This window comes from Orbicella franksi, chromosome 5, assembly GCF_964199315.1.
Source record: "Orbicella franksi chromosome 5, jaOrbFran1.1, whole genome shotgun sequence".
NCBI classification, from domain to species: domain Eukaryota; kingdom Metazoa; phylum Cnidaria; class Anthozoa; order Scleractinia; family Merulinidae; genus Orbicella; species Orbicella franksi.
The window spans coordinates 18,866,839-18,892,305 of NC_138149.1; the positions used below are offsets into that span (position 1 = coordinate 18,866,839).

At 39.9% G+C, this 25,467-nt stretch overlaps 3 protein-coding genes across 5 annotated transcripts in view; 2 read left to right on the forward strand and 1 right to left on the reverse strand.

Annotated features, from left to right (window-relative positions):
• LOC145487527 (uncharacterized) overlaps nt 1–25,467 on the reverse strand; it is a 572,009-nt gene that overhangs the window by 477,649 nt on the left and 68,893 nt on the right. The window lies entirely within an intron of this gene.
• Nucleotides 5–5,453, forward strand: LOC145487517 (uncharacterized). 2 transcript variants are annotated; one of them, XM_081466336.1, is made up of 5 exons: nt 5–847; nt 1,039–1,084; nt 1,217–1,479; nt 1,583–1,865; nt 2,157–5,453. In XM_081466336.1, the coding sequence occupies exons 1-5, from the start codon at nt 5–7 to the stop codon at nt 2,237–2,239; spliced, it is 1,518 nt and encodes a 505-aa protein (XP_081322462.1). In that variant the 3' UTR covers nt 2,240–5,453. The 2 variants fall into 2 exon arrangements, with proteins under 2 accessions (XP_081322462.1, XP_081322463.1); XM_081466337.1 differs by having other exon boundaries at nt 1,583–2,242.
• LOC145487540 (uncharacterized) lies at nt 5,529–9,744 on the forward strand. Of its 2 annotated transcripts, XM_081466364.1 has the most exons (7): nt 5,530–5,808; nt 6,290–6,334; nt 6,437–6,513; nt 6,621–6,768; nt 6,863–6,922; nt 7,308–7,377; nt 7,872–9,743. In XM_081466364.1, exons 2-7 carry the CDS (start codon nt 6,290–6,292, stop codon nt 8,336–8,338), a joined length of 867 nt encoding a protein of 288 aa, XP_081322490.1. In that variant the 5' UTR covers nt 5,530–5,808; the 3' UTR covers nt 8,339–9,743. The 2 variants fall into 2 exon arrangements, with proteins under 2 accessions (XP_081322489.1, XP_081322490.1); XM_081466363.1 differs by having other exon boundaries at nt 5,529–5,808; nt 6,290–6,513; nt 7,872–9,744.

Sequence of the window (25,467 nt, forward strand, 5' to 3'; positions counted from 1 at the left end):
ACACATGGTGGTGTATTGCATCAAGTTCGTTGTACGAGGGGAAAGCGCAAGAGACTACGTGGATATGCTTCGATCATTAAAATATCCTCCTTCCATAAGCATATCTGACATACCACAGCGCCTTGCAGCACATGCCAATAGCACGATCTCGAGGTTTTTTAGACCAAACGAAGGGAGATTGTTTCCGCCTACAGAAGATAACATCAATTCCGCCAAGGAGGGAAGTTTGATCCGCCATTTGCCCTGGGTTCAAGGTGCGCTCATCCCAAGAGCATTTCGATTTGGTTCCGAGTCATTTGAAGAAGAATTACACCCCGTTACTGGTGTGTCGGAGCGCTACTCCCTGTTCGATCGCTTTCATGAGAGGAATTCTACGAGTCCAAGCGACTTACTTCGTCTGGTCACCCTGGTTCCCGAGCTCAACGCGGTCGTCAACACTGAGGTAGAGGAGCAGCTCCACAACAGTATAAATCGTTCCAACTATTCATTTAATATGATGCTCCCGGGAAATCATCTGTTCATGATGCGTCTAAAATTACATGCGAACAACATTAAAATCAACGAAGTCTATAGGAAGAAACTAGAAACGGTTTTTCGAGCCCAAATAGGGCCACACAGAAGCCTCCAGGCAGATGAACACGGAAGTCTTATTCTACAGAGAACCCCCCTCGAAAGTGAGCGGCAATCAAGAGACAGTTTCTTGGCAACAACACCCACCTCCACTACTACATCAAGTCCTGACGAAAATTCGTCCTCGCAGCAGAGTTCTGCACGCAACGCCCATACACACGCAACAGACAGTAACGATAATGTTAGTCTTCCCACAATGCCCAATAGTTCTCAAGAGGTAAATCTGCTCAGTTAACCGAAATTTAAATAGCGCAATTTTAATTGATATCACTAGAAATTAGGTGCTATACGAAGTGATGATTGTCTTTCTGTTCGTGAAAAACTTCAGTAAGCGTAACTGATACAATGTAAGACAAAACAGTGCTTGTTATTGTAACAAAGATTCTCGTCTGTTTCTTTTTTTTTAAGAAGCCTGCCCAAAAGACAGAAAATCAAGGAAACAAACACTTGGCTGGTATGATCTTAGTGTTTCTATTACTATACGTAGGTAGATGGAGTGTTGTGCCCGTTTATGACAACGCAGCTTATTTGAAGGTACATATTTCACCCTGGTTGAAGTAACCTTTCTTCGTAATATGTGTTTAAGGTTCTTACCAGCGTTTCCTCCACGACATGAGGGAGGCCGTAAAACAGTCACTACTGGAAAACAAAGCGGTCCAAGAAAACCAGAGACGCTTGACTGAACACATTCGTAGTTCGGGCCTACATATGAGGAATGAAATACCCAGTGACGGGAATTGTTTATTCCACGCCATCGCAGACCAGCTGGAGCGCCTAGGGGAAAAAGGACTCAATCACTCTGACCTGAGGAAGCTGTCTGTAGAAACTTTGAGGAATGGTGTACCTGGTGTAAGTCGTCATATACTTGTACTCCGTAACATTTTTGTTGGATTGTACTGGTGATAAATCAGATCCTTTAACAATCTCTATTACTGGTTGCACTGTCTTTCAGATTTCCAATGATGACATCTCTTCATTCGTGCCGAATAATGACTTGGATACCTATTTGACAAACATGAGTAAGGATCGCACATGGGGTGATCACATTGTCCTTGTTGCTCTGGCCAATGCCCTCGAAAAAACAATTCGAGTGGTTACAAGCCATGAGGGAGACTGCTATGAGGTTGTTGTGGAGACCAAAAACCAACAAGGAGCTCCAATCCTGTTGGGACACCTGAGTGAAAATCACTACGTTAGTTTGGAGCCAGAGGCCGATAAAACCACCAAAGCGGAAGGTATTCCAGCAGATTCCATTGCAATAAATCCTCCTTGTATCTCATATATCAAAAGGTGAACTCACTAGCTGACAGGTATATAGCTACATTGATTAGCTTCAGAAGTCATATTTCCATAGGCCAGTAAAGGGGAAAGTTGCATACGCCATTGTTATAGTAAAACACAATGACATTTGTCATTTTTCGATGACATATAATGATCAGCGTGTGTTTGGACGACCGCGACATAATACATACTGTGTAATGCTTTGTTCTGATGTGTATAGCTCAAATGAATTATTTTCATGTCAGGACTTGCAGGCAAAACAACCTGTACCATTGGTGATTCAGAAGTAAAAGATAAATGCGCAGATGAGGTAAATCACACAAAATGAATGGCTGTGCCATCTCTAGTGCAGATTCATTTTTCTTTTTCTTTTCCAACAGGAAGGAGGTCCTATCGCGATTGCTTCTATTGGCTATTTCAGCCAAAGCAATAACTCAAGAGCAATACGGCTCTATTTAAGACATACATATTCCATTGTCTTTTCCTGTTGTGTCCGTGATGGCTGTTACCGAAATATACAATCTACTAACAGAATTATTACTGGTCCAGATAAATGCCTTGTGGAACTCCATTGATTCAAAGAAAACTGACGAAATTTTAGCGTGGCGATACAACATTCCCATAACTGGAAAAAGCTTCAACACCATACATATGGCAGCAAGCAGTGAGCAAAGCAGTGACCAAACCAGTGGCTGGCTAAACGATGAGGTAAAAACGACTTATCACTCCATTCGTCGTTCAGTTTGTTTTGTTTGTTCTCTCATTTGCTTGCGTGTTTGTTCGTTCATTTATGCAATCTACTTCTACTATTGGTACCTTTTTGCTCACGTTTTCTAGCTAGGAAGCTCATTCTTTTGTTCGTTACGTTAATTCAGTTTTGAAAGATTTATTTTCCCTTTGTTAGGTTGTTAACTACTTTATGGCATTCCTCGAGGAGGCCTGCAAAACTGAGGTAACAAAACTTTCATGCATGCACTTTGGTATCTCAATGACACACTTCCTTTATTGGGATACTTTGTGTTTGATCTAATAAGAATTCAAGAATATTATCGTTTACGACTCCTTCTTCTGGACGAAACTGGAATCGTTTCTGCGTGAAGGGAAGGAATTACCTTCCATACGGCGTTCAAAGGTAAATTGCAGTTCCACTCTTCAAGTTTTATAAAGACATCACGAGCATGCTTTTCCGCACATACACTGTCGGTTCATACAGCAACAACTAGGCAAGCAGTAAAGGGGACATACAACTTGTGGAGTTTGGTTTGGAAATCTAACTTGTTCATCGCTAGGATGTTTGCTTTCGTTCGCCGTACAGTATACACTGTACGTACTAATGAGAACATTTGTTTGTCTAAGATATATATTTTACGCACTTTAGGGAAAGTTAGACAAAGTGGACTTGCTTTTGTTTCTAATAAACATAAAAAACCGTCATTGGTGCTTGGGGGTAAGTTTTCTTTTTTTATATATGTATGAGTGACAAAATACTCCGTAATTTCAGCTTAAAAGTTCAGTGTTTTTATATAATATCACAAGCGAAACTTCGCAAATTCCAAGATGGCGTCTAAATTTCAAAATGGACGGTCACAGAAGAAGATGGGTTGACAAGAACAAGCGCTCCAGGCTTGATTTAACTACCTCTAAACGCCATTGATTGCTAGCTCTAAACATCAATAACGATCACACGCATGTGATAGACTGGAGCGGATTCTCGTTTGCATCTCACAAGAGCTGCATACGTTTCCAGTTCATTCACGAATTATGGCTACGTATTTTACAAGATTTGACTGCTGACTCAGCTTTGGAGTCTTTTTTACAAAAAAGTAGCATTGTAAAGAGTCTTCTGTCAATAAATCCAGCAGAAATAATACGTTCTTGAAAACGTATACTCAAACTCTTGTGATTGCTTGGAGAACTAGGAATTCGCGAGCCGTTTCAAAATTAAAAAGGGAAAAAAAATACACACACCACAAAAGTGAGCGTACTTTGCACCCATGATATCAAAAGGTAATTAAACAGCAAACCCGTGACAATAGGTAATAATTAACCGCGCGGCCATGGGCCGAGCGCGGTTCATGGTTTACCCGTGGTTTTTTTTTTTCGCAGTTTTGTCTGCGACCAGACCCAAGCTTCCACTCGGCCAAATTTTGAATCACGCAACCTGTGATGTTTACTCGCCAAAAGCTGTTGAAACATTAATAAATCTCATCTTTCGCGGGAAAAAATTAAAAACCCAGCGTTCGTCAAAAATTATATTTTTTCAGCAGAAATTTAGCTCGGAACATATACATATTTATATTCCTTTGAATCGTCGATGAAATGACCTTTTCCGGATATTTTTTCCTTCGGGGTCAACAAAAACCTCCGATTACAAAATCACGCCGAACCCACACGTTGCAAAAAAATCTCTTCAAAACCCTGACTTCGAAGCAATATAACACTTCAGCGTTAATAGCTACCACACATCGGCAGGCGGTAAATCTATTCGTTAACAATCCAGCCTTATTGTGTTAAAATTTCGGCGAAATCGAACAAAACCATTTTTTGGTGACCTCACTCCCCAGACTTGACCTAACAAAGGAAGCAACGGTCGCCCATAGCAACCGAAAAACACGAACATAACAAAGCCGAACGTTTCGGCCAAAAATCTCCAGAATTATCGCCTGAGAGCTTAAACTTGAATGGGAACATCTTTTTCGAACTTTTTTCAACTGATTTAGACGAAAGACTGGCCTCGGCGGGCTACAAGAAAGACCAAGAGAAAAACAGAACAAGACAGCAGAACAAGCCGATAACATTTCATCGCACGGCTTTCGGCACGAAAACGAAAATACAGCTTACTTCTGGATAAATTCAGCCTTAGAAGCCAGCAACCGGCCCCAAATTACCTTCTGTATCCTTACAAATGTCCTGATTTCCATCTCCGAAAGATTTTGCCCCAATTTTGAGCAAATAAACATTTCGTCGACGGTGACCGCCATTACGTTGGCTTGCATACTAAATTAGTTAACTTGACAAAATTCTCCCGTGGGGGGATATGACGAAAAGAGCTGAAAGATGGCCTATAATTGGCTAATGATGAGATCATCGAAAGTAACGCCAATTTTCTGTCACGTTTTCAATCTGTGGTCACTGGAGTGACCAAAATCGATACATCGGTCGGGATAGAGTTTTATTATTAAATTATATGACTTGTGTGACTACTAGCCCATACATATCCCGAAGAAAGTTCTACAAAGATTAAGACCATTACGTCATCGGAGATTTGTTAATGGCTACCACTGATGGTGCAATAATACAGTTTGTGCTGATCAAGTGATGTGATGTCTACAGTAAGAAAAGAATCATCAATAACTGCTTTGGAATGTGCACTGCGTTCCGACGGTAGTGCTAAGCAAACAGTTAAGTTTTAAAAGAGAGGTTATAAGATCTAACAGATCTTCTTGTTACACTTACGTTTTGTCCAGAAGGCTCGGGAAAATTATTAGAATCGAAGCGGTTGTAATTTTTTCTTAATGTCACTTGTCACCTTTTGCGTTGTTTAGTTTGTGAGTGTGTCTGTCACTTCTGAACCTATTTTTGTCATTTCACGAACTGATAAATTTAGGGTGTGGACATGAGGCAAAAGGAACTACTTTACTACGACCCTATGGGCGTTTCTAGCTCTGATAGCTCTGATTTTGGCCACAAGACAAGGTAATAACTTGGAAGTTCGTTAAGCTGCCTTTTTTAGGTTAAAAAAGTGCACCATTTACTTTTATTTTTGTAATCGCTAGGATATTTTTGAATTGCCGATTGGAAGATAACACAGTTCTCGATGAAAACGTTTGGAAATTAGTCAGCATTGACTATGGAATACAGAATGATGGACAGAGCTGTGGGCTATTTGTGCTCAAGGTACGTTATGTTCACAATATCCTAAATGTTTCCACTTATATAAGAGAGATACTAATCCGTTCTGTCGAATGAGTACTCAATACAACCTGCAAAGATTCAAATTTCTCTATGTCCTCACCTCCTTCTTTATTACGCGTTTTCATTTCGATATTTGTAGGTAAGGCTTGTAACTTTTCATTATATTACACGAGGCAGATTTGGTGTCGAGTAGTAAACTAAACAGTTGTCGATGTAAAAGCCCAATTGGCTAAAAACGGCGATGTTTGTTAAACGCGGGTATTTCGGTTGTCTATTTCCGGTATTGCAACTTGCTGTCAATATACGCTCTTTCCAGAAGCAAGATTGATATTTCATAAATCGATAAGTGTCTCTGAAGCTTTCTATATTTCCCTTCAGCCCAGTGGAAAATAGAAAGCTATTCATAACAGGGAAATTAGAGTCGAATAGGGAATTTTTTTGGTTTGTTTGTTTCTCTACACAGATGGCAGAATGTCTTGCAGAAGAACGGAAGCCAACATTCACCCAGGTATCACTGCCATCAAACAATGTCATTTGTTTCCTTTACTGCAAATATAACGGCAATGGGATGTGCATTTCAATTTTTCTTCGTTTGTTTGGTTTTCAACAGAGTCAGACCAAAGACCTTCGCATCCAAATCGCTCACGTTATAATTCACACACAGGAGTGCATTGAAATTTTCCGCCGGTAAGCACAAGTGACACCCCACATTTGACTTTTTTAATAACTTATCTCCAGGGGTGGGGGAAGGGGTATTTTTATAGCTGTTGTAAATTATGTTTCTCCAATTGCAGAAAAAACAAAAGAAAACTACCAGAAGAACCTGTCAGACTGTCCAAAAAAATTAAGAAAGGCAGTAAAAAGACCTTGGCAAGATCAAATGTGGAAACGAAAGGGAGTGTTTCCTATAAAAGGAGGCTGAGACGAAAATCCAAACTGAAGGTACATTAATAATTCACCTGGACTTTTCATGAGGTCATTCACAACCATCAATCTATTAAACTAGCAAGAGTTTGGCATGTTTCATATCTTGCAGAGAAAATTTCACTCGGGGGAGTGGATCCTACAGAAACCATCGAAAGGAAACGATACATTGGTAGGTATCGCGAAAGAACACGAGAATAATCGGAATTCCCTTGAAATCGTTCTTTCTCTACCAAACATGCAACAAGACAATTGAAAAGAAACAGAAAACGAACTCGAAACCTTTTGGATAACATGCAAAACCGGTAATAGTAGCTTTTCTTTGTAACTGAAAAAGGTGTGAACTTGGGATACCAGCGGGTAGTTTTTTGTTTAGCAACATGTCATGCCTGGCATTAAGTACACAGGGTTGCTAAAGTATACTACATGATACAAATCTTTTGTCCTCGTAGTTCAGTTATTTTGGTGATAAAGAAACTTACAATTTCCTCATGCTAGCGACACACGGTGGCCAATTTTAAAAGCGTTTAGGTATATTGAATTGATTTCCTTTGCAGAAAAAGACCCTCCCTCCTGACAACAGTGGAACGACAAAAGCGGCCTCGAATGATTCGTCGACGGTTGGCGGTATTTAATCATTTTTGATTGGTTAGAAGAAAAGAGAAATTAAAAAAGAATGGTTAATGATTCAAAAAAAATTATACTTAATTTACTTTTAAGTTATTACCTTTAGCTTTACTTTCATGACTGTAAAGCGATATAGAGCTTTGTATATATATACTCGCTATATAAATTAAAATTATTATTATTATTGTTGTTGTTATTATTATTATTATTATTACTATTATTATTATTATTAAAACGCGGACAGGCTGTAGGTGGGGGTTTGTGAAATTAGTTGACAAACTACTTAGTCCGGTAGATCTTCCTTTGCTAGCAGAAATAGTATCTTGGAGGAAGGAGTGTGACTGCCCTCTCACGAAAACCCGCTAGTTATGGAGCTAAATTAGGAAAGCACTTTTTAGTGAGAACCAAAAAGTGATCAGAAAAGTAAAGAAATACCCATTTTCATACGGTAGTGTTTTCTTGAAACTAATGCAAAAACTCTGCAAACATCCTAGGTGGAAAACCTGTAGACATTACCATCCTCCCAGATCTGGTACTAGAAAATATTTTTGAGCGCGTTGTGGAAAACGATGGGGATAGTGCCATTTTCAATCTAAGCCTTGTGTGCAGGAGGTGGAAGGATATTGTTGCAAGCGACACTTTCCGCAGAAACGTCCACTTCCAATGGCTGTCAAAAGTGTACAATTGGGAAAAGGCCTCCAGCGACTTCAGAAAGGAGTATTTCGTTATGTACTCCATACGAGAGTGTCTGGGATGTGACCGACTATACAAAGACATGCCGGGCTTCAAAGGGACGGGAAAAGGCAGTGCGTTGGTGTTCTATTCCTACGACGGAGACGCAGGACATCCAGGTTACTGTACGCAGTATTGTGCGAGTAGGTACGGCAATTATTGGGATCCACTCGAGGGTGACTGGGAACAACCGAATGAGGATGAACAACCGAATGAGGCTATTAATTGAAAGGAATAGAGAGATTTTAGTATTTAGGCGAGACTCGTGAACTTGTTATATAACGTTTTTTCTTTTTTTTTTTTCAATAAAAGAGGTTCAGTAAACTGGCAATTCGTTTATTATTCCGATTAGGTCTTCCTGTAAGCTTATTTCTGGGGTTATTTCTATAAGTGAGGTATGTTTAGCAACTTTAACTACGTCCTTGTAATTTACAGTAGATAAGTGAGCTATAAAAGGGTTTGTCCCTGTGGGGGAATTAAAATTTGTTACAATTTCTCAGGCTTTGTATGCAATGTTTTGATTAAGGAGAGGCCAAACGTGAAACTTCATTTTAAAATTTCAGTCAATGACATGTATTTATGTGGAATAAATCGGTCATTTAATGGGAGTCCATACCCTCTGGTTGCAAGTAGACGACACATAAAACAGTCAAACCCGACCTGATATGATCGGGGTCTGATATGGTACGTTGGGGTCTGATATGGTAGGTCGGGGTCTCGTATTGTATGTTGGGGTCTGATATGGGGGGCCTGATATGGTAGGCCACGTTCCAACTCTAATAGCAATATCGACTAATTCTACATCAGTGGCTATGGTTTGGGGGTAGAGGATGTTCACAGCGTGAATATGGGAGCATAACACTGCCCTTATACCATAATCAGCACAGGAACATTCAAAGGTGTGCTTGCAAGCGTCACTTCAACACGCAGGAGCAAGCTGAGCTAATTCTTCTCACATGCTGTACAGTTCCTGTCTTCGAGACCGACTCAACATTCCACAGATCCTCGTCCTGCCTGTGAACCGCTTCCTTTTTCACTAATTCTCCCTGTTTGTGCCGCTTCATACTTTCCAGTTGTCTCACGGTGTTTTTGTTCTTCTCAGCTTTAATCAGCTTTAATGAGCTGCTCAAATGCTGCTGCTCTCGGGCTATTTTTCGGAACTTGAATAACAGGTGATCAACGCGACAGTTTTGTTTCTTTTCGAAATAGAATTCCTTGCGTGTTCTGTGGAAGCGCGCGACAAACATGTTGGTGTTGGCGCGTGATCCTATCCAAAAACAAGCTGCCCATTCTCTCGTTCTTCCTGCGAATACGTACTCCTTCTCGAAGTACTTGGCCAAATTCTCTGACATATCTTTGACCCACACCATAAATTGCTGTAAGGAACGCCTGAAGCTCGTTTCGGATGGATCATTCTCTAACGACTTCAGAGCAGCATATACCTTAGCCATTTGCTCCTTGTCTTTCAGATGCTCATTTCTTTGCCAGCTGCGGTCGACGTGTCAGCTGCATTTAAAAGTTTCCTGTCAGGGCGCGAAAATGTAGAAATCCAGGCGTTACAATATGCATCGCCATCATCGCTCATAAAGATCTCTGCCTGTAGGTCGCCACAGCGTTCTCTTAAACTTGAAAAAAGACCTTCAAAGCATCCGTTGGTGTGGACAAAACGTTATCGGCAGGTATATTTCGCAGGTTGGCAGGTTGCAGGTTGCAGGTTGAAATTTAATTTTAACTGGAAAACCGCTGGCACTAAAAATAATTAATAACCTATATACTCGTCAGAGGTTCTTACCTAAAGTAGTTCGCGTCTTTCGCATATTGAAACACGATCGATCCGCTATTTAGCTCTTAGTAACCGAGCAGGAAACCTGTCTGGGAGAATCTTGAGAATCGTGAGTACAGACCGAACGCAGTGAGGTCTGTACACAAGACCGAGGTCAAGATTCTCCCAGAGAGACCGACTTAGCTCAGTTAATAAGATGTCTATTATATGGCAAAGAAGAAAACTTTAGTTCGTTTAATGAAACTGATTTGCTGACATTTTGCTTGCAAACGGGGATGAGCTTAACTTAAACCTGCCGAAATTTGTTCGTCCTCTTTACTTGCTTTTTGGCACTTCCATAAATGATTGAGAAGAAAATAAAAGAAAACGGTGAACATTTTTGTATTTGAGTTTGCTACTTTTTCAATGAAAAATGAAACCGGTCTAGATGTCGGTCTAGATGGGAAAATCCAGACCGCGGTCAATATCGATTTCAGCCAATCAAATTCGTGAATTCGGTAGTTCCCAGTCCTTGTGAGACACAGACATATAATAAAAGTACTTACTTATCGATCGACACGCTGATCGCATGAGACCAGTGAAATCTCTTCAAAGCCATCTGGATGGCCGCTCCACAGATGTTTCCATCGATTCCAGATTTGGCTCGGGTCTTCCCTCAACAACAGAAGATTGCGATCACGCTTAAAATACTCTCCTCCCATCGCTTCGGCCGATTTGGCACTTAGGTGGAAGCCACCTCACGGAGCGATTGTAAACAGTGTTATGTAACAGTCACGGTAAGTCCACCACCTGTACGTTTCTTTTAAGTGCCAGCGGTTTTCCAGTTATAATTAAATTTCAACCTGCAACCTGCAACCTGCAAAATATACCTGCCGCTACCCAATAGCCTACCGGTGGTCAGATTTTTTAAAAACATAAACAAAACATCAGTAAGAGTCGAACGAGTAAAGTGGCATAAAATTATATCCCTCTAATAGGGGTATACTAAAAAGTCACATCGGAGGGAACGAAACAGTGCAAACCTTACAGCACTCAGCCTTGAAACATCCTATTTCTCGTGTCCTCGACGTCTAGCTTCCCCAGCCAAGCAATCAACCATAACGGCAGGTTACGAGGTGGGGAACGGGCCCGGGAGGGACTCCCATGTAAAAAAGATGGGGGTGCAGGTCGGAAATTTTGAAAAGAGCCCATAAGAGGTTAGTCTCCTCCGCAGCCGTTATTAGGGTCGTCACGTAACGCTTCCCCCCCATGGCTGCGGAGGAGACTAATAAGAAGTACCAAGATCCTGTTTTGCGGGTGTGGTTTGAATTTTTTTTTTCTCCCCTAACAGGTACCAATTCTTACATAAGACATTATCTCCTGTCACATTTCGCAAAAGCTCCCGCTGTGGACCTTTTTGAGGCTAAACACCTAAGAGGTACCAAAACTAGGGCTTGCCACAAGTTGCCCGAAATTTCTCAAAAAGTTGCTCAAAAGTTGCTCCAAAAAAGTCAAAAGTTGCTCAAAAGTTGCTAAAAAAGCCAAAACTTTTTTGTTTCTCTCTTCTTTTATTTGGTCTGATGCAAAAATGTGCAATCTGTGCGACAAAAGTAACATTTGTAAGCATCTTTGTGCAATTTTGCGTTGTAACCAGCGTCGCCAGATACATTTGTTCACAATACGTATGAGTAAATACTACGCATCAATATCAAAATTTTTTAATTTTTTTTTGACAAAAATTTTAAAAAATTAAAGAAATTCACAAGTTGTCTATTGTAACATGCTAAAATATGGAAGTATATATGGCCAATTACAGCACTAGAAGCTGCTTCGATATCTAGAAAACTAGAAATTGCTCAGAATGCAAAAAGTTGCTCGAAACAAAAGTTGCTCAAAATACGAAAAGTTGCCAAAACGTTGCCAAGCAACTTATGGCAAGCTCTAACCAAAACTGCGTTTTTAACCCCTAAAAGGCATGGCAAGCACTCCCGTCATTTATATATGGGATTCCCCCCCAGGGGGAAGGGCCGATATTACGTGGTTGCTGAGAATATCCAAAATGACGCCTCCACAATCCATACGACTGCCAGTTTGTAACATATAGTGGTGTGCCAGTGTAAACATGCAGTGAACGGCGTTAGTGACTGTTAGCGTTAGTGTTAGTTAGTGCACGAGGGATAAAATTTTATGCCACCTTACTCATTCGACTCTCTTATGTTGTTAAAAATCTGACCACCGGTAGACCATAGGGTAGGCCACAGGGTTGGCCATGGCCTACACCATGGCCTAGGCCACTGGCCCAGGCCATGGCCTACCCCACGTTTTGTCCACACCCGTTACTAATGAACCACGCCACAGGTATACCTTCGTTGACTTCGTTGTAGTCGTCAATACCAAGAACTGCGAATAGCTGGAAGTCATATGACGTCGTACCGTGAGTGGCATTAATGCATATTAATTTGTTTGCATCTGTTTGAAACATTTCTTTTTGGAACTGCGTCTGCAATCCCAAAAGAAAGTCTTTTTCTTTCACACCATTGTAACTACATTTCTCGCCTTGTTGTTTGAAGAACTAAACTGGGTTGAATTCCTCGCTTTTCATCTCTTGCACCCAGTAGAGAACACTGTCAGCGTCTTCATTAGCCTTCTGCATGCAGTTGATGTTGTACTGTTGCTTGATGTTGTGTAGGTCTAAACGGGTTACTAAGTGATCCCTGTTGAGTGGCCCGCACGTACTATCACTAGTGTAGTCCATTACGGAGTTCATGCTTACCCCTTGGGAAAGCTTTGCTCCAATGGTCGTGCGCATTTCCTTCGATAGTCTATTGAAAACGTTCTCCTGTCTATGCCCAACGTGTTTCAAACAGAACTCTACTTGTACCTCTCCTGTCGCGTGATAGGTTCTTGTGGTGATAAAGACGGGGCATGAGCATCCAGTCTTGGAAGATCCTCGGGATTTCATCGCTCTCTTTCCTGTACTTTTCATGGAAACGAACGCCCCAGTTGTTGCATCGCAACCACGATATTGTGTAATGTGGCTTTGTCTTTCTGTCAGCGCGTTCTTTCACATACCAACTCTTTGTCATTTTTTCTTCTTGATTCTTCCATTTCTCAAATTCTGCCATGTGTTTGAAGGTACTGCTTTCTATCTTCAAGTCACGACCGTGGCGATCATTAAGATGCTGTATTAAATCGCCAGTTGTAGCAAAAGCTATTCTGGAGAGACAAGGAAAATAAAATCAACGGAACTTGCAACGCACAAGTGAAGTAGAACGTTGAAGAAATGAAAAGTACTATAGATATGAGACCTAACGGACCAATAATCGCATTTATAACTTTTTTATGATTATGATTTTTGCATTATAATAATGATAATAATAATAATGATAATGATAATAACAATAATGATGATGATGATAATAATAAACTTTGTTAATGCTTCTTACACTTTATTAAAGTGTCTTAGCTTGCAAACAATTTTTCATCTTTATTTTAATCATTTGATCATGATTTGTTGCAAATTATGTTACTACGACAAAATGCGATGACCTGATTTGTTGTTATTCTTTACACTCTGGACAAATGACATGTTTACTTCCTGTAGCTTTATCAACTTTATCGATTGTCTTGTGTTTTCTCTGCTTGTGTTTGTAAAGACAGTTTCTGCTGCTTAACTTCATCCCACAATGTTCGCACTGGAATCTACTCAGGCCTTCACAGTTAGGAAAGGAAAGCGAACCTGCTGAATCAATGGCAGAAAAATCATTTGAAATTTCCCCTGGAGGACCCTGGAGAAGTTGGTTGAGTTGGAGTTGGAGCTGGAGCTCGAGGCTCGCATTGGGAGATGGCTGACCAGTGGAGGCCCTTTTCACAGGGTTAGCTGGTGGGCCATTGTTGTGCATGGGACTAGTTACACGCGACGGATCTGGGCACGTATAAGATTGAGTTTTTTTTTCCACTTGAAGTTTCGTCAGCTGTGGAGCGTGCGACCTTCGGAGGTCTCCCGGAAGTTGACGGGGTTCCGGCGAAGGACCTTTTCTTACACGACGAGGGAGACGGACGTGGATCGTTAGCCGTGGAAGACGTCTTCAGCGGTGGCGATAATTTTCCTTCAGCAGACAATGGAGAGATTTGATTCGAACAGGAACCATTGGAGGCCTCGGTTTTAGTTGCAGAGGATTTGGTAGAAAAAGGAAAGGTGTATTCTTTAGATGATGCGTGGTCCTGTGTTGCTTTCAGAGTCGATCCACTGGACGATGACGCTTTATGATTTAGGAATAGATTGAGCCTTTTCTTTGTGTTACTGGACGTGTCTCGACGAAGGTAAAAGGAGTGGTCGGACTTTGTAAGGATGTCATCGCGCCAGCCAGGATGCAGCAGCACATAATTGATTTCAATAGGGCTTTCCGCAAACCAAGACATTAAGATTCTCCAGAAGTAGTACGCATGTTGGCTTGGGCGTTGTAGATAGATTTCACCTTTCTCAAAGGGACCAATCAAGTACTGAAAAAGGGGTCGCTCTAAAGCCGCCACCGCTGCGTTTATCAGAACGATGACTCCACATATATCAGAGCAGGTCTGTAGAGGATAGTTGCGGCATCTCCAGTAACACACGTGTCGTAAGCGAGAAGTAGCCATGGGGTCGTGAGCCAAGAAGAGATGCTTATCATCAGACATTCTAACACGAGGTATGTGGCTGATGTAACATCACAATGTGGCTGATGTTGACAACATCAATAATATTTGATAGGGGCTTCTCCGCCAGTGTGTCGCAGTAAAGGATTCGTTTGAAAGGTCGGAGCTCAACAACCACGAGCACCCAGTGATTGCTATCACTGCTGGCGTTTTCTTGCCGTAATTACCTGAAAATGTTGATAAGCCTTCCTCGAAATACGCCCTCCTGATAAAGCCTCAATGCCCCTCCTCCCTCCTCACTCTCAGACGTCATAAGACGTAAATATCCTTGCGATGATGAAGCTTTCCCTCATGTAGTGCAATGCCGTGTATTGTTTTGGTTGCCTTCCTTAGCGTTTTAAGTTGTATTTATATATTGTCAAGCCCAAAACAGCTTCAAACACTTAATTCCCTCTAAGAATGACCCCCTAAAACAAACCAGCAAAAACCCCTTTTTAACAAATATAACGGCGCAGGGCTTATTATTGAAATTCTGTGGTATCACAATTTTTAAGTGAACTTCAAACGGTAAACTAATAAAATGTATGAAGCAACACGAAAATGCACGAGAATTTTCCAGAGACAAGATTCGTTGTATGTGAAGTTATGTTCGAAATGATTGAGGAAATCATTTATAGTTCTTTTTCTTTTACCAGTTCACTGAGTACGAATAAACAAAACTGAAAGTTTTATCTATTTATTTATTTATCTATCTATCTATTTATCTATTTACCTCTTTATCTATTTATCTATTTATTGTTTGCTCTCTTTTGTTTTTCAAGTCAGGATCAAAGGTTTTTTTTAAATCTTGCGTTATTACCCATTAGATGTAACTTTGCCTTTAAAATGTAATACTCCTTTTGCCAAGGTCACGACATTTCTTTTGCAGTCTTAAAAAATAATTCATTCCCCCAACCCCTTCCCCTTCGGGAGAACATAAATGAACTGAAGATCGTTTCCCATTAGCTTATCACTGAAAGAAGAGTTCACATTTCTGTTAGATGAACGCTGGTGTCACTTGGTATCCAAATGGAATTTAATTCTCATCAAAAATACTCTAGACTATAAAGATCACATTCAGACATAAAATAAATGGATTCATGCTAATTCGTGACATTTGTTTGTCTGGCTGGGAGTTTTTAAGAATCATTTTATACCCAGCTAATACGGAAAACACAAACAAAATCGATAAAAAGAAATTTGCACTTACCGTATGTTGGTAAAATATCACCACCGACCGAGTTTATCCCAGATCATGGTCTGAAATTCATCGATTGTTGATGCCGAGATTTCCAGCCTTGTTTTAGGCTGGTTACAGAGTCTGGGCTGGTTAAATCCTTTCGCGAACCATTCAGTCTCCTTTTTGAAAAACTCAGGCATTTGTTTTCGGCGTATTTCACTTACAGAAGGATTCATTTCCGTATGCATACGAACAAAAGGATTCGACAGCAAGATTTCGGGGTTACTGAACCAGATTATTTTATTCGCAAATTTCCCGCTAAAAACTTGAAAGAGGCAGGCGTTACAAGTTAGAAGTAACAACTCGGTACCAGCTCGCTCAGAGTATATTAATTGGCGTCCACTGCATTTTCGGCCTGGGTGACGCAGTAGCTTCCCTCGTCGTGTCATCAATATTCTTGGTCTTTCATCGATAATTCAAGCTAATTCAAACATTCTAGAAAACCATCTTAATAACCACGGTATTCTCTTAGTTAAAAACATTTTCTTTGCAATCCGTAATACCTCCAATTAGGATATTTCGGGGACTGACTCTGCATACCCAAATGAGTTTTCTTTCAAATCCAATACAGTGACATTAGGTTACTCTGTGAAGTATATATGAAATAATTCATATTTGAACTGCGGTAGTAGATGAAAGTGAAGTATGATCATCGCAGTAAATTTTCCAATTTAAGCAACTGGAAAGAAGAAGCCTGAAAAAAATCAGGGCTTCAACGGGATTCGAACCCGTGACCTCCGCGATACCGGTGCGATGCTCTACCAACTGAGCTATGAAGCCACACATTGGGAGCGACGTCAATTAATTGAGTTCATATCTTCCCGTGAGTGAAATGATGTGAAGTATATATGAAATAATTCATATTTGAACTGCGGTAGTAGATGAAAGTGAAGTATGATCATCGCAGTAAATTTTCCAATTCAATTTTTCATTTTTCATACGTTCAATTTTTTTCAGGCTTCTTCTTTCCAGTTGCTTTAATTGGAAAATTTACTGCGATGATCATACTTCACTTTCATTAGGTTACTCTCTTCCCATCAACAGAGGATTTAAATTTATTTCTCACAACATTGTGCATTTTGAAGAGCTTCAATCAAATTTAAGTAACCAATTAGTTGAATTGCTCGCTCTAAGGGTTAACATCTTAAAAGGATGAATTATTTTCTATTGATGGGTATGATCATCAACTATGGTATGATTTATTTAGAAAGGATTTTTTTTATTATTTTATTTAGTTTATTGTGTTTGCATATACTTTACAACACTTCTGCTGTTACTTTACACTAAAACAGTACAATAAAGGCTCGTTACACTACTAACAATGCAACAGAGCTATTAACACAACTTACAGTACAAGACAGCTTCTTCACCCTACTTACTATAAAGAATCGATTTTGAACAATTTTACGAATGTAACAGCAATACAGCAATTTTCTAAATTGCATATCCTTAATTAATATACGGTAGCAATTAATCTAGAGATATAACACACTTTTCTTATACCTTTTACTGAAGTATTAACAGGACAGAAAATGCGAAGAAGCATCATAAAAGAGAACCAAAAACTTCATTTTCTATTCTTAACTTGTAATTTACTTTTGTAATAAATCCAACCCAATCAAGATTCCTTTCATTTACCTTGTGATAATGTAGATAATAGTTAGGAAATAATAAACAGAAATTCAGTTTCCTAAGATTGGTATTATCCTTCCCACACGGCATACCAAATAATAATTCCTAGTTTGCCGGGGAGATAGAGGTGTAATGCGTCTCATTGAACCAGTTCAACAGCCGATTGCGAAAAGAAGTTGTTGTCCTACAGTTTTGAAATGTATGAAGAACTGAGTCAGGCTCACCACAGTAGAAAGACATATTGTGGCCTGTAATTGCATAGAGAGTACGTTCTTTCTTCTTAGCGACAATGCGATGGATAAGCTTAAAGTAAAATTCTCTAAGTTGATTCTCTTTGCAAATAACCTTCACTCTATCAAAGATCTGGTTCCGTGGCAAGGCCGTCGGAGCAAAGTCGCGATCCCATTTCATTGGACCAGTGGCCTGGGGCTTCCGTTTATTAAGAAAAAGCCAATAATAGTCTTTAGATCTAAGTTTCAAGAGGTCGATGGTCAAGACCGAGGATAATTGAAATAAGGCGCTCGGATTGCAGAGATTACTTGGAAATAACTCAGAAAATTGCAATTAATTCCATATCGCTGTTGGAACAGTTCAAATGGTAAAAAAATTGCCATTAGCGTCGATTACATCATGCAGCGTGAAGACACCGTTTTCGACCCAATCGTGGTAAAAAACAATCCTCCCGTCAATGAGGATCTCTTTATTATTAAAGAGAATCATCTCTTGTTCATCCTTAGAGCTATAAAGACTTTTTAGATCCAGGAAAGAAAACAAGATATCCTTGTAGAAGGATGGTATGTCTGAATCTTTTAGAAATTTCTTATCATAGCTGGAGCGTAAGAGAAAATTAAGACCCCTGTACTTTTTAAAATAAAAGTTTGGAATTGCTGACCAGGTATCGTCTTCGTCGTCATTATTTTTGAGGAGACGCTGGATCCAGCCTAAGCGCAAGGACTTAAACATAATTTCAACATTAGTGACCCGCAAACCATCATCACCATGGTCCTGATATAAGACTTGTCTCTTGATTTTATCTGGTTTGTTTTTCCATAAGAACTGGAAAAGTAATGATTGGATTACAGATGCGTAATTATTTGGAATGTCAAGCATGGAAGCTGAATAAATAATTTGAGATAATCCCAGGGCTTTCGAAATCAAGCACCGTCCAAACAGAGAAAGTTTACGCGAACGCCAAGCTGCACCTTTGTCTTGAGATTATTCACCTTCTTAGCAAAGATTTTCCGTTCATTGCCAACACTATCATACGAAATAAAGGTTCCCAAGACTTTTACCGGTTCATTGGTCCAGGCTAGACCCAGAGGTCTGCCACGGTTAGATCTCCAAGGTCCTAACCACAAGGCTTTTGTTTTAGACTTATTCAAAAGAAGACCTGAGATAGCCCCAAAATCAGCAAGAATATTAAGCGCATTTCAAACGCTTGTTAAATTTTTGAGTTATTTTTTTGGGAAAAAAAACCTCTTATTGAGTTATTTTTTTTGGAAAAAAAATACCTCTTAGTCGGCGCGTCGGATATGTTATGAACGGGTCAATGGGTGAGTGAGTGAGTGAGTGAGTGAGTGAGTGAGTGAGTGAGTATAGTATAGTATAGTATATCTTTATTGCGCCTTACTCTCCAAAGGGAGGTATTGGTCTGTTTACAATAAAGGTTTAACATTAACTAGTACAATAAGAAATAACATTCACTTGATTCTTTTATCATTCAAATAAAATTAAATAAAAATTATAATGCTCATTTCGTTTGTAAGTTGAGAATCTCTTTTCTTTTTTTAAACATTAAGTTGATATATTTACCTATTATTTTTTATGTAACTCTATTGTCAGCTCTAAGTGAGTACTTAGTTCTCTCGTTATCGCTCAGATTTGCGTAAAGTGCATCTTTGTTTGAAATGTGAGAATGGAGCTCAACTCTTATGGTAGCGTACCCCTGGCAATACATCAAGAAATGCTGTTCGTGTTCTACGCAATTTTCTTTGCATACTAAGCATGTTCTTTCCTCTACTGGGATTGATGCTCCTTTATTTTCATATTTTCCAGTTTGTATTCGTAATGCGTGACATCCTAACCTAAGCCTTGTCAGGCTAGTTCTGTGTGCTGAGTTTGTAACCGTTTTCAGGTAATTTTCAAATTGATAACTCTTTTTAACTTCCTTGTGCGTAAATTTTTCCCTTGAAGTTGTTGATGAACTGTTCTTAGTCTCAAGCCAGTTTTGTGAATACTGATTTCTAAGATTTTTGTTTATATTTAATCGACCGTTCTTGATGTGTTGCCGTGTTACTGGTTCTGTTGATTCTGTTACTTGATACCCCCTAGTGATCTCTTCATTAAATGTAACATCAAAGAAAGGTGTAGAAGTTGTTGCATATTGAAATGCTTCACGTAACAGAACGTTGCTACAAGAATACTTCAATCTTTGCCAATAGCTAAAGATTGAGGCTTTTATATCAATGCTTAAAGGGTACCTCCCAAGCTCTGCCCTGCAGGCAATATTTTCTGTATACCATGGGATGTTTAGTGTTTGTTTACAGAACTTAACGTGGACTTGTTCAATTGTGCTTTTGTCAAAATGCGTTCTGTAAGACAATAGTTCTGGTCCCCAAATTTCACATGCATAAAGTAACACGTTTAACAAGGGCATCGAAAAGTTTGTTCTTAATCGCAATAGTTGCTGAATCTGAGTTAGAAAAGGATCTTTTTATTATCGAGAGAACATTTGTGGCTTTTTTGCTGAGTCAAAGTCATTTCTACACCTAAATATGTTTGTTTATCGACAATTTGTAAAGTTTCATTATTGTATTTGAAATCTGTATTGTTTTTGTTTTGCCCGTTACCACTAAATATGATTATGTTCGACTTTTTAGTCTTGACTTTGAGCTTCCATTGCTGAGCGTGCTGATGAATTACATTGAGCGATTGCTGCAGCCCTTCCGGAGAAGGACTGATTACTAATAAATCATCTGCATGCATTAAGCAGTTTATAGAGCGATTCCCTAACATCACACCTGGAGATTTGTTCTGTTTAAGGTGGCCGAACACAGTTTTCGCGCGCGCTTTTGCTGATGCAATTGAGCGCGCGCACAAGGATTGCAAAGAGCGATCATTTCATTCATTCAACATCCGCACTATCTGTGCTATTTTTTCTCTATTATTGAACGCAGTGTATTGATGACTTTAGTCTTTTATTACAAAGATATGTTAGAAAAGGTAACGACGCAAAGAAACCAGCAATTCTCAGCTTTCTCTTTGTTACCGAAAGAACCCAGTTAAATGCAGCGCATGCGCAGTTGCTCAAAAAACTTGAGACCGATTGCTTTTGCAGAAACTTGCGGATTTCTGACGATCCAGTCGTTAGAATTTCAAGAAATTTGGCAAAAAAATAGTTCAGAAACCACGTGAATGATCTATCGCAAAAAATCTGAATTTTGACATAGGGAATTTTTAATAATACAGAACATGCGGTGAAAACGATTTACGTCAAAATTTTATTAGAACAGTGTAGACAGAAGGGATTTAATGTCAATTCCTAGTGGGCAAAAGATGAAAAAAATCTAACGATTGGATTTTTTTTAAATAAACAAAAACCATTTTTTAAGCCTTGTTTTTAACCAGCCTCGTTGCCGTGGCAACAGCACACACCTTAGCCAAAATGCGAGAATAAACTTTTCTGTGGTTAACCTTGACTCTTGCAAAACATAGGCACGTAAGGCGTGCAAGAGTTATTTTTTTGTGAACTATAAGTCTCGGAGATAGGAGCATTCATGGAGCTGTTTACAGTAATGATTTGGTTGATTTGACAAGTTTTTTTGAATGCGATGTACAGCAAGAAAGAAGCTGGGAGTTTATGATGTACATAAGATGTTACATCGGTAATGGTAAGATAACTAAATAGTAAGCCATAAAATGTTTGACTGAACAAACTACAGTAATCTGACACGTCTCCAGATTAATGTAGATACCATCTTATTTTCTAACAGGCAATTTTATTCGTTCTTTGATACAACCCACACTGTGATTGGTCTGACACGCGCACATGCATAACTCCCTCACTCACCGATCACTTAGCCCTTCCCCCGGGGGGAGGACTCCCTTATATGGGCTATATAGGTCTGTGCGGCCCCAAAGGGTATGGTTTTTCAGCTGTTTTGGTCATAAATAGGGTACGGTTTTTGCACTCTACCCTTGATATGAGTATGCTTTAAGAAGAAGCCTTTTTTTTATCATTATCGAAAAGAAAATCAACAAAAGCCCTTCACAAATTTATATGTTTACGGTAATTTAACATTGGTTTGAACTAGGGAGCTAATTATAACGCAGGTCTGAAACAGGGTTTTGATTTGAGGGTCAGGTCGTAAATAGGGTTTCGAATTTTTGGTCAGGTCAGAAATAGGGTAAGGAATATCGCAGATTTTTGTCATAAATAGGGTAAGGGTTTTGGGAAGCGGGCCGCACACCCCCAACCAATTTTTCTGGGAGTACCCCCTCGGGAGCCCTTCCAGCCCCCAAGAGGAATTTTTGCTCAAAAATACTCAACTTAAGAGAACTTTTCGCATTTTATACGAGTCGTAAGTTTACCCTTTTTACACAACACAACGCAACAACACTACTTCACCGAAAATTGAAAGAAAGAGAAAAAAACCTCTCTGACACGTTGAAAGTCTGATTTAATTAAATTGCACTTTAACTTGGTGCCACACAGTCTTCAAAGAACATTTGAACAGTTTTCATACTTTTTACCTTTAAAAATATCGGACTGAAAAGAATGTCATAAAATGCCCATCAAATAAAAATATTAAACTGCTACTGCAGAGACGTAAAAACACTCTAGAAATGAAAGCTTCTTTTTTGTTTAACCTGGGAACAATAGCCGATAACTTGTAAGCTCTAATTGAATTTACTCCCATATGAAAAACAAAAGTGTCGAGTTACCATTTGTAACTAAAAATAGTAAACTTCTCGTGGGAACAAGTGGTGACGATTCGTCAGCTCTAATTGAATTTACTACCTTGTGAAAAACAAGAGTGTCAAATTACCCATTGTAACTAAAAAATAAAAATATCTCGTTATATTTGCATGCAATAAGAACAAAACAATCGTTACCTGCACTTACTACTGTAAACGTTAGAACTGCATCAAATCTAAATAGTCTCGTCTCCTCTAAAACATGTCCTAAGAACTAGAACCGACGATTTGTGACCTCTAATTGAATTAACTCCTTGTGAAAAACAAAAGTATCAAGTTACCCTTTGTAATTAAAAGTAAAAATATCTCGTGCCATTTGCCTACTACTCCTGAACTGCTTCAAAACTCAAGACTCATCTCGTTCATAACTAGCCACCATTACACTGAAAATTATGCACTCTAAAACAACCCAATGTACGTATGTAACTGTCACACACCCCTCCAAACCGGACTAAAAATCACAAACCGGCAACATACACGTCACTCTTTATTTTTCAATTACCAAAGTCCTTGTGTTTATACATACCTTGTGTTTCTCACGTACCATTTACCTTTACAACAAGAAATTTGATTGGCTGTTCATAGTAGATCCAATCTGATTGGTGTGACATACATACATCTCTCACTCACTCACTCACTCACCCATTGACCCGTCCATAACATACCCGACGCGCCGACTAAGAGGTATTTTTTTTACAAAAAAATAACTCAAAAACGAGCGCCAAAGCATAAATAGCTTAAAAGTAATGGTGAATTAAGCATAGGCTCTTGAAAACTGTGTTCGGCCACCTTAAAATATTGCGGTAGATCATTCATAAATAACGAAAATAAAACTGGACTTAGGCCATCACCTTGTCTTATCCCTTTGTTGCATGAAAAAAGTTCGGTAAGCGTGTTTTGATTAATTTTAACACAACTCCTAACTGACGAATACATGGACTTAATAACATTCAAGAATTTTCCTTGAATTCCATATTTGTGTAATTTATGAATCATACCGGATTGCCATACGCTATCGAAGGCTTTCTCGTAGTCAATGAAACCAACATAAAGTTTCTTGTGATGTTTGGTGTATTTATGGAGAAATTGCTCGAAAATGAATAAACTATCCGTGGTTCTAGAGTTTGGTCTAAATCCAAATTGTTCTGGATTTAGAACATTATGTTGCTCGATGAACTTATTTGATCTGTTTTGCAAAATTGATGTGAATAGTTTCCATAAGCAGCTGGTTAAAGTAATTCCTCTATAATTGGCTGGAGATTTCTTATCGCCTTTTTGTTTGTATATTGGTTTTATAACACCAATGTTCCATTCAGTTGGGAAGGTGCCGTTTTCAATGATGTCGTTGAATATTCTTTCTAGAGAAGGCATGAGATAATACCGCCCATGTTTGATCATTTCATTCAGGATGGTGTCCGTACCAGATGCCTTTTTATTTTTGAGTTTAGATATTTGATCATGAATTTCTTTTGCAGTGATAGGCGCGTCTAAAATTTCATCGGTCATAGTTGTTGTTTGGTCAGGATTGTTTGGAAATATGACGTTTGCGTTCGTTTCTTGAGATTCGTCATATGAAAGGTTTTGAAAATGTTTTATCCAATCTTCTGACGAAATATCGCAACTTTCTTCGAGTGAGTGAGTGAGTGAGTGAGTGAGTGAGTGAGTGAGTGAGTGAGTGAGTGAGTGAGTGAGTGAGTGAGTGAGTGAGTGAGTGAGTGAGTGAGTGAGTGAGTGAGTGAGTGAGTGAGTGAGTGAGTGAGTGAGTGAGTGAGTGAGTGAGTGAGTGAGTGAGTGAGTGAGTGAGTGAGTGAGTGAGTGAGTGAGTGAGTGAGTGAGTGAGTGAGTGAGTGAGTGAGTGAGTGAGTGAGTGAGTGAGTGAGTGAGTGAGTGAGTGAGTGAGTGAGTGAGTGAGTGAGTGAGTGAGTGAGTGAGTGAGTGAGTGAGTGAGTGAGTGAGTGAGTGAGTGAGTGAGTGAGTGAGTGAGTGAGTGAGTGAGTGAGTGAGTGAGTGAGTGAGTGAGTGAGTGAGTGAGTGAGTGAGTGAGTGAGTGAGTGAGTGAGTGAGTGAGTGAGTGAGTGAGTGAGTGAGTGAGTGAGTGAGTGAGTGAGTGAGTGAGTGAGTGAGTGAGTGAGTGAGTGAGTGAGTGAGTGAGTGAGTGAGTGAGTGAGTGAGTGAGTGAGTGAGTGAGTGAGTGAGTGAGTGAGTGAGTGAGTGAGTGAGTGAGTGAGTGAGTGAGTGAGTGAGTGAGTGAGTGAGTGAGTGAGTGAGTGAGTGAGTGAGTGAGTGAGTGAGTGAGTGAGTGAGTGAGTGAGTGAGTGAGTGAGTGAGTGAGTGAGTGAGTGAGTGAGTGAGTGAGTGAGTGAGTGAGTGAGTGAGTGAGTGAGTGAGTGAGTGAGTGAGTGAGTGAGTGAGTGAGTGAGTGAGTGAGTGAGTGAGTGAGTGAGTGAGTGAGTGAGTGAGTGAGTGAGTGAGTGAGTGAGTGAGTGAGTGAGTGAGTGAGTGAGTGAGTGAGTGAGTGAGTGAGTGAGTGAGTGAGTGAGTGAGTGAGTGAGTGAGTGAGTGAGTGAGTGAGTGAGTGAGTGAGTGAGTGAGTGAGTGAGTGAGTGAGTGAGTGAGTGAGTGAGTGAGTGAGTGAGTGAGTGAGTGAGTGAGTGAGTGAGTGAGTGAGTGAGTGAGTGAGTGAGTGAGTGAGTGAGTGAGTGAGTGAGTGAGTGAGTGAGTGAGTGAGTGAGTGAGTGAGTGAGTGAGTGAGTGAGTGAGTGAGTGAGTGAGTGAGTGAGTGAGTGAGTGAGTGAGTGAGTGAGTGAGTGAGTGAGTGAGTGAGTGAGTGAGTGAGTGAGTGAGTGAGTGAGTGAGTGAGTGAGTGAGTGAGTGAGTGAGTGAGTGAGTGAGTGAGTGAGTGAGTGAGTGAGTGAGTGAGTGAGTGAGTGAGTGAGTGAGTGAGTGAGTGAGTGAGTGAGTGAGTGAGTGAGTGAGTGAGTGAGTGAGTGAGTGAGTGAGTGAGTGAGTGAGTGAGTGAGTGAGTGAGTGAGTGAGTGAGTGAGTGAGTGAGTGAGTGAGTGAGTGAGTGAGT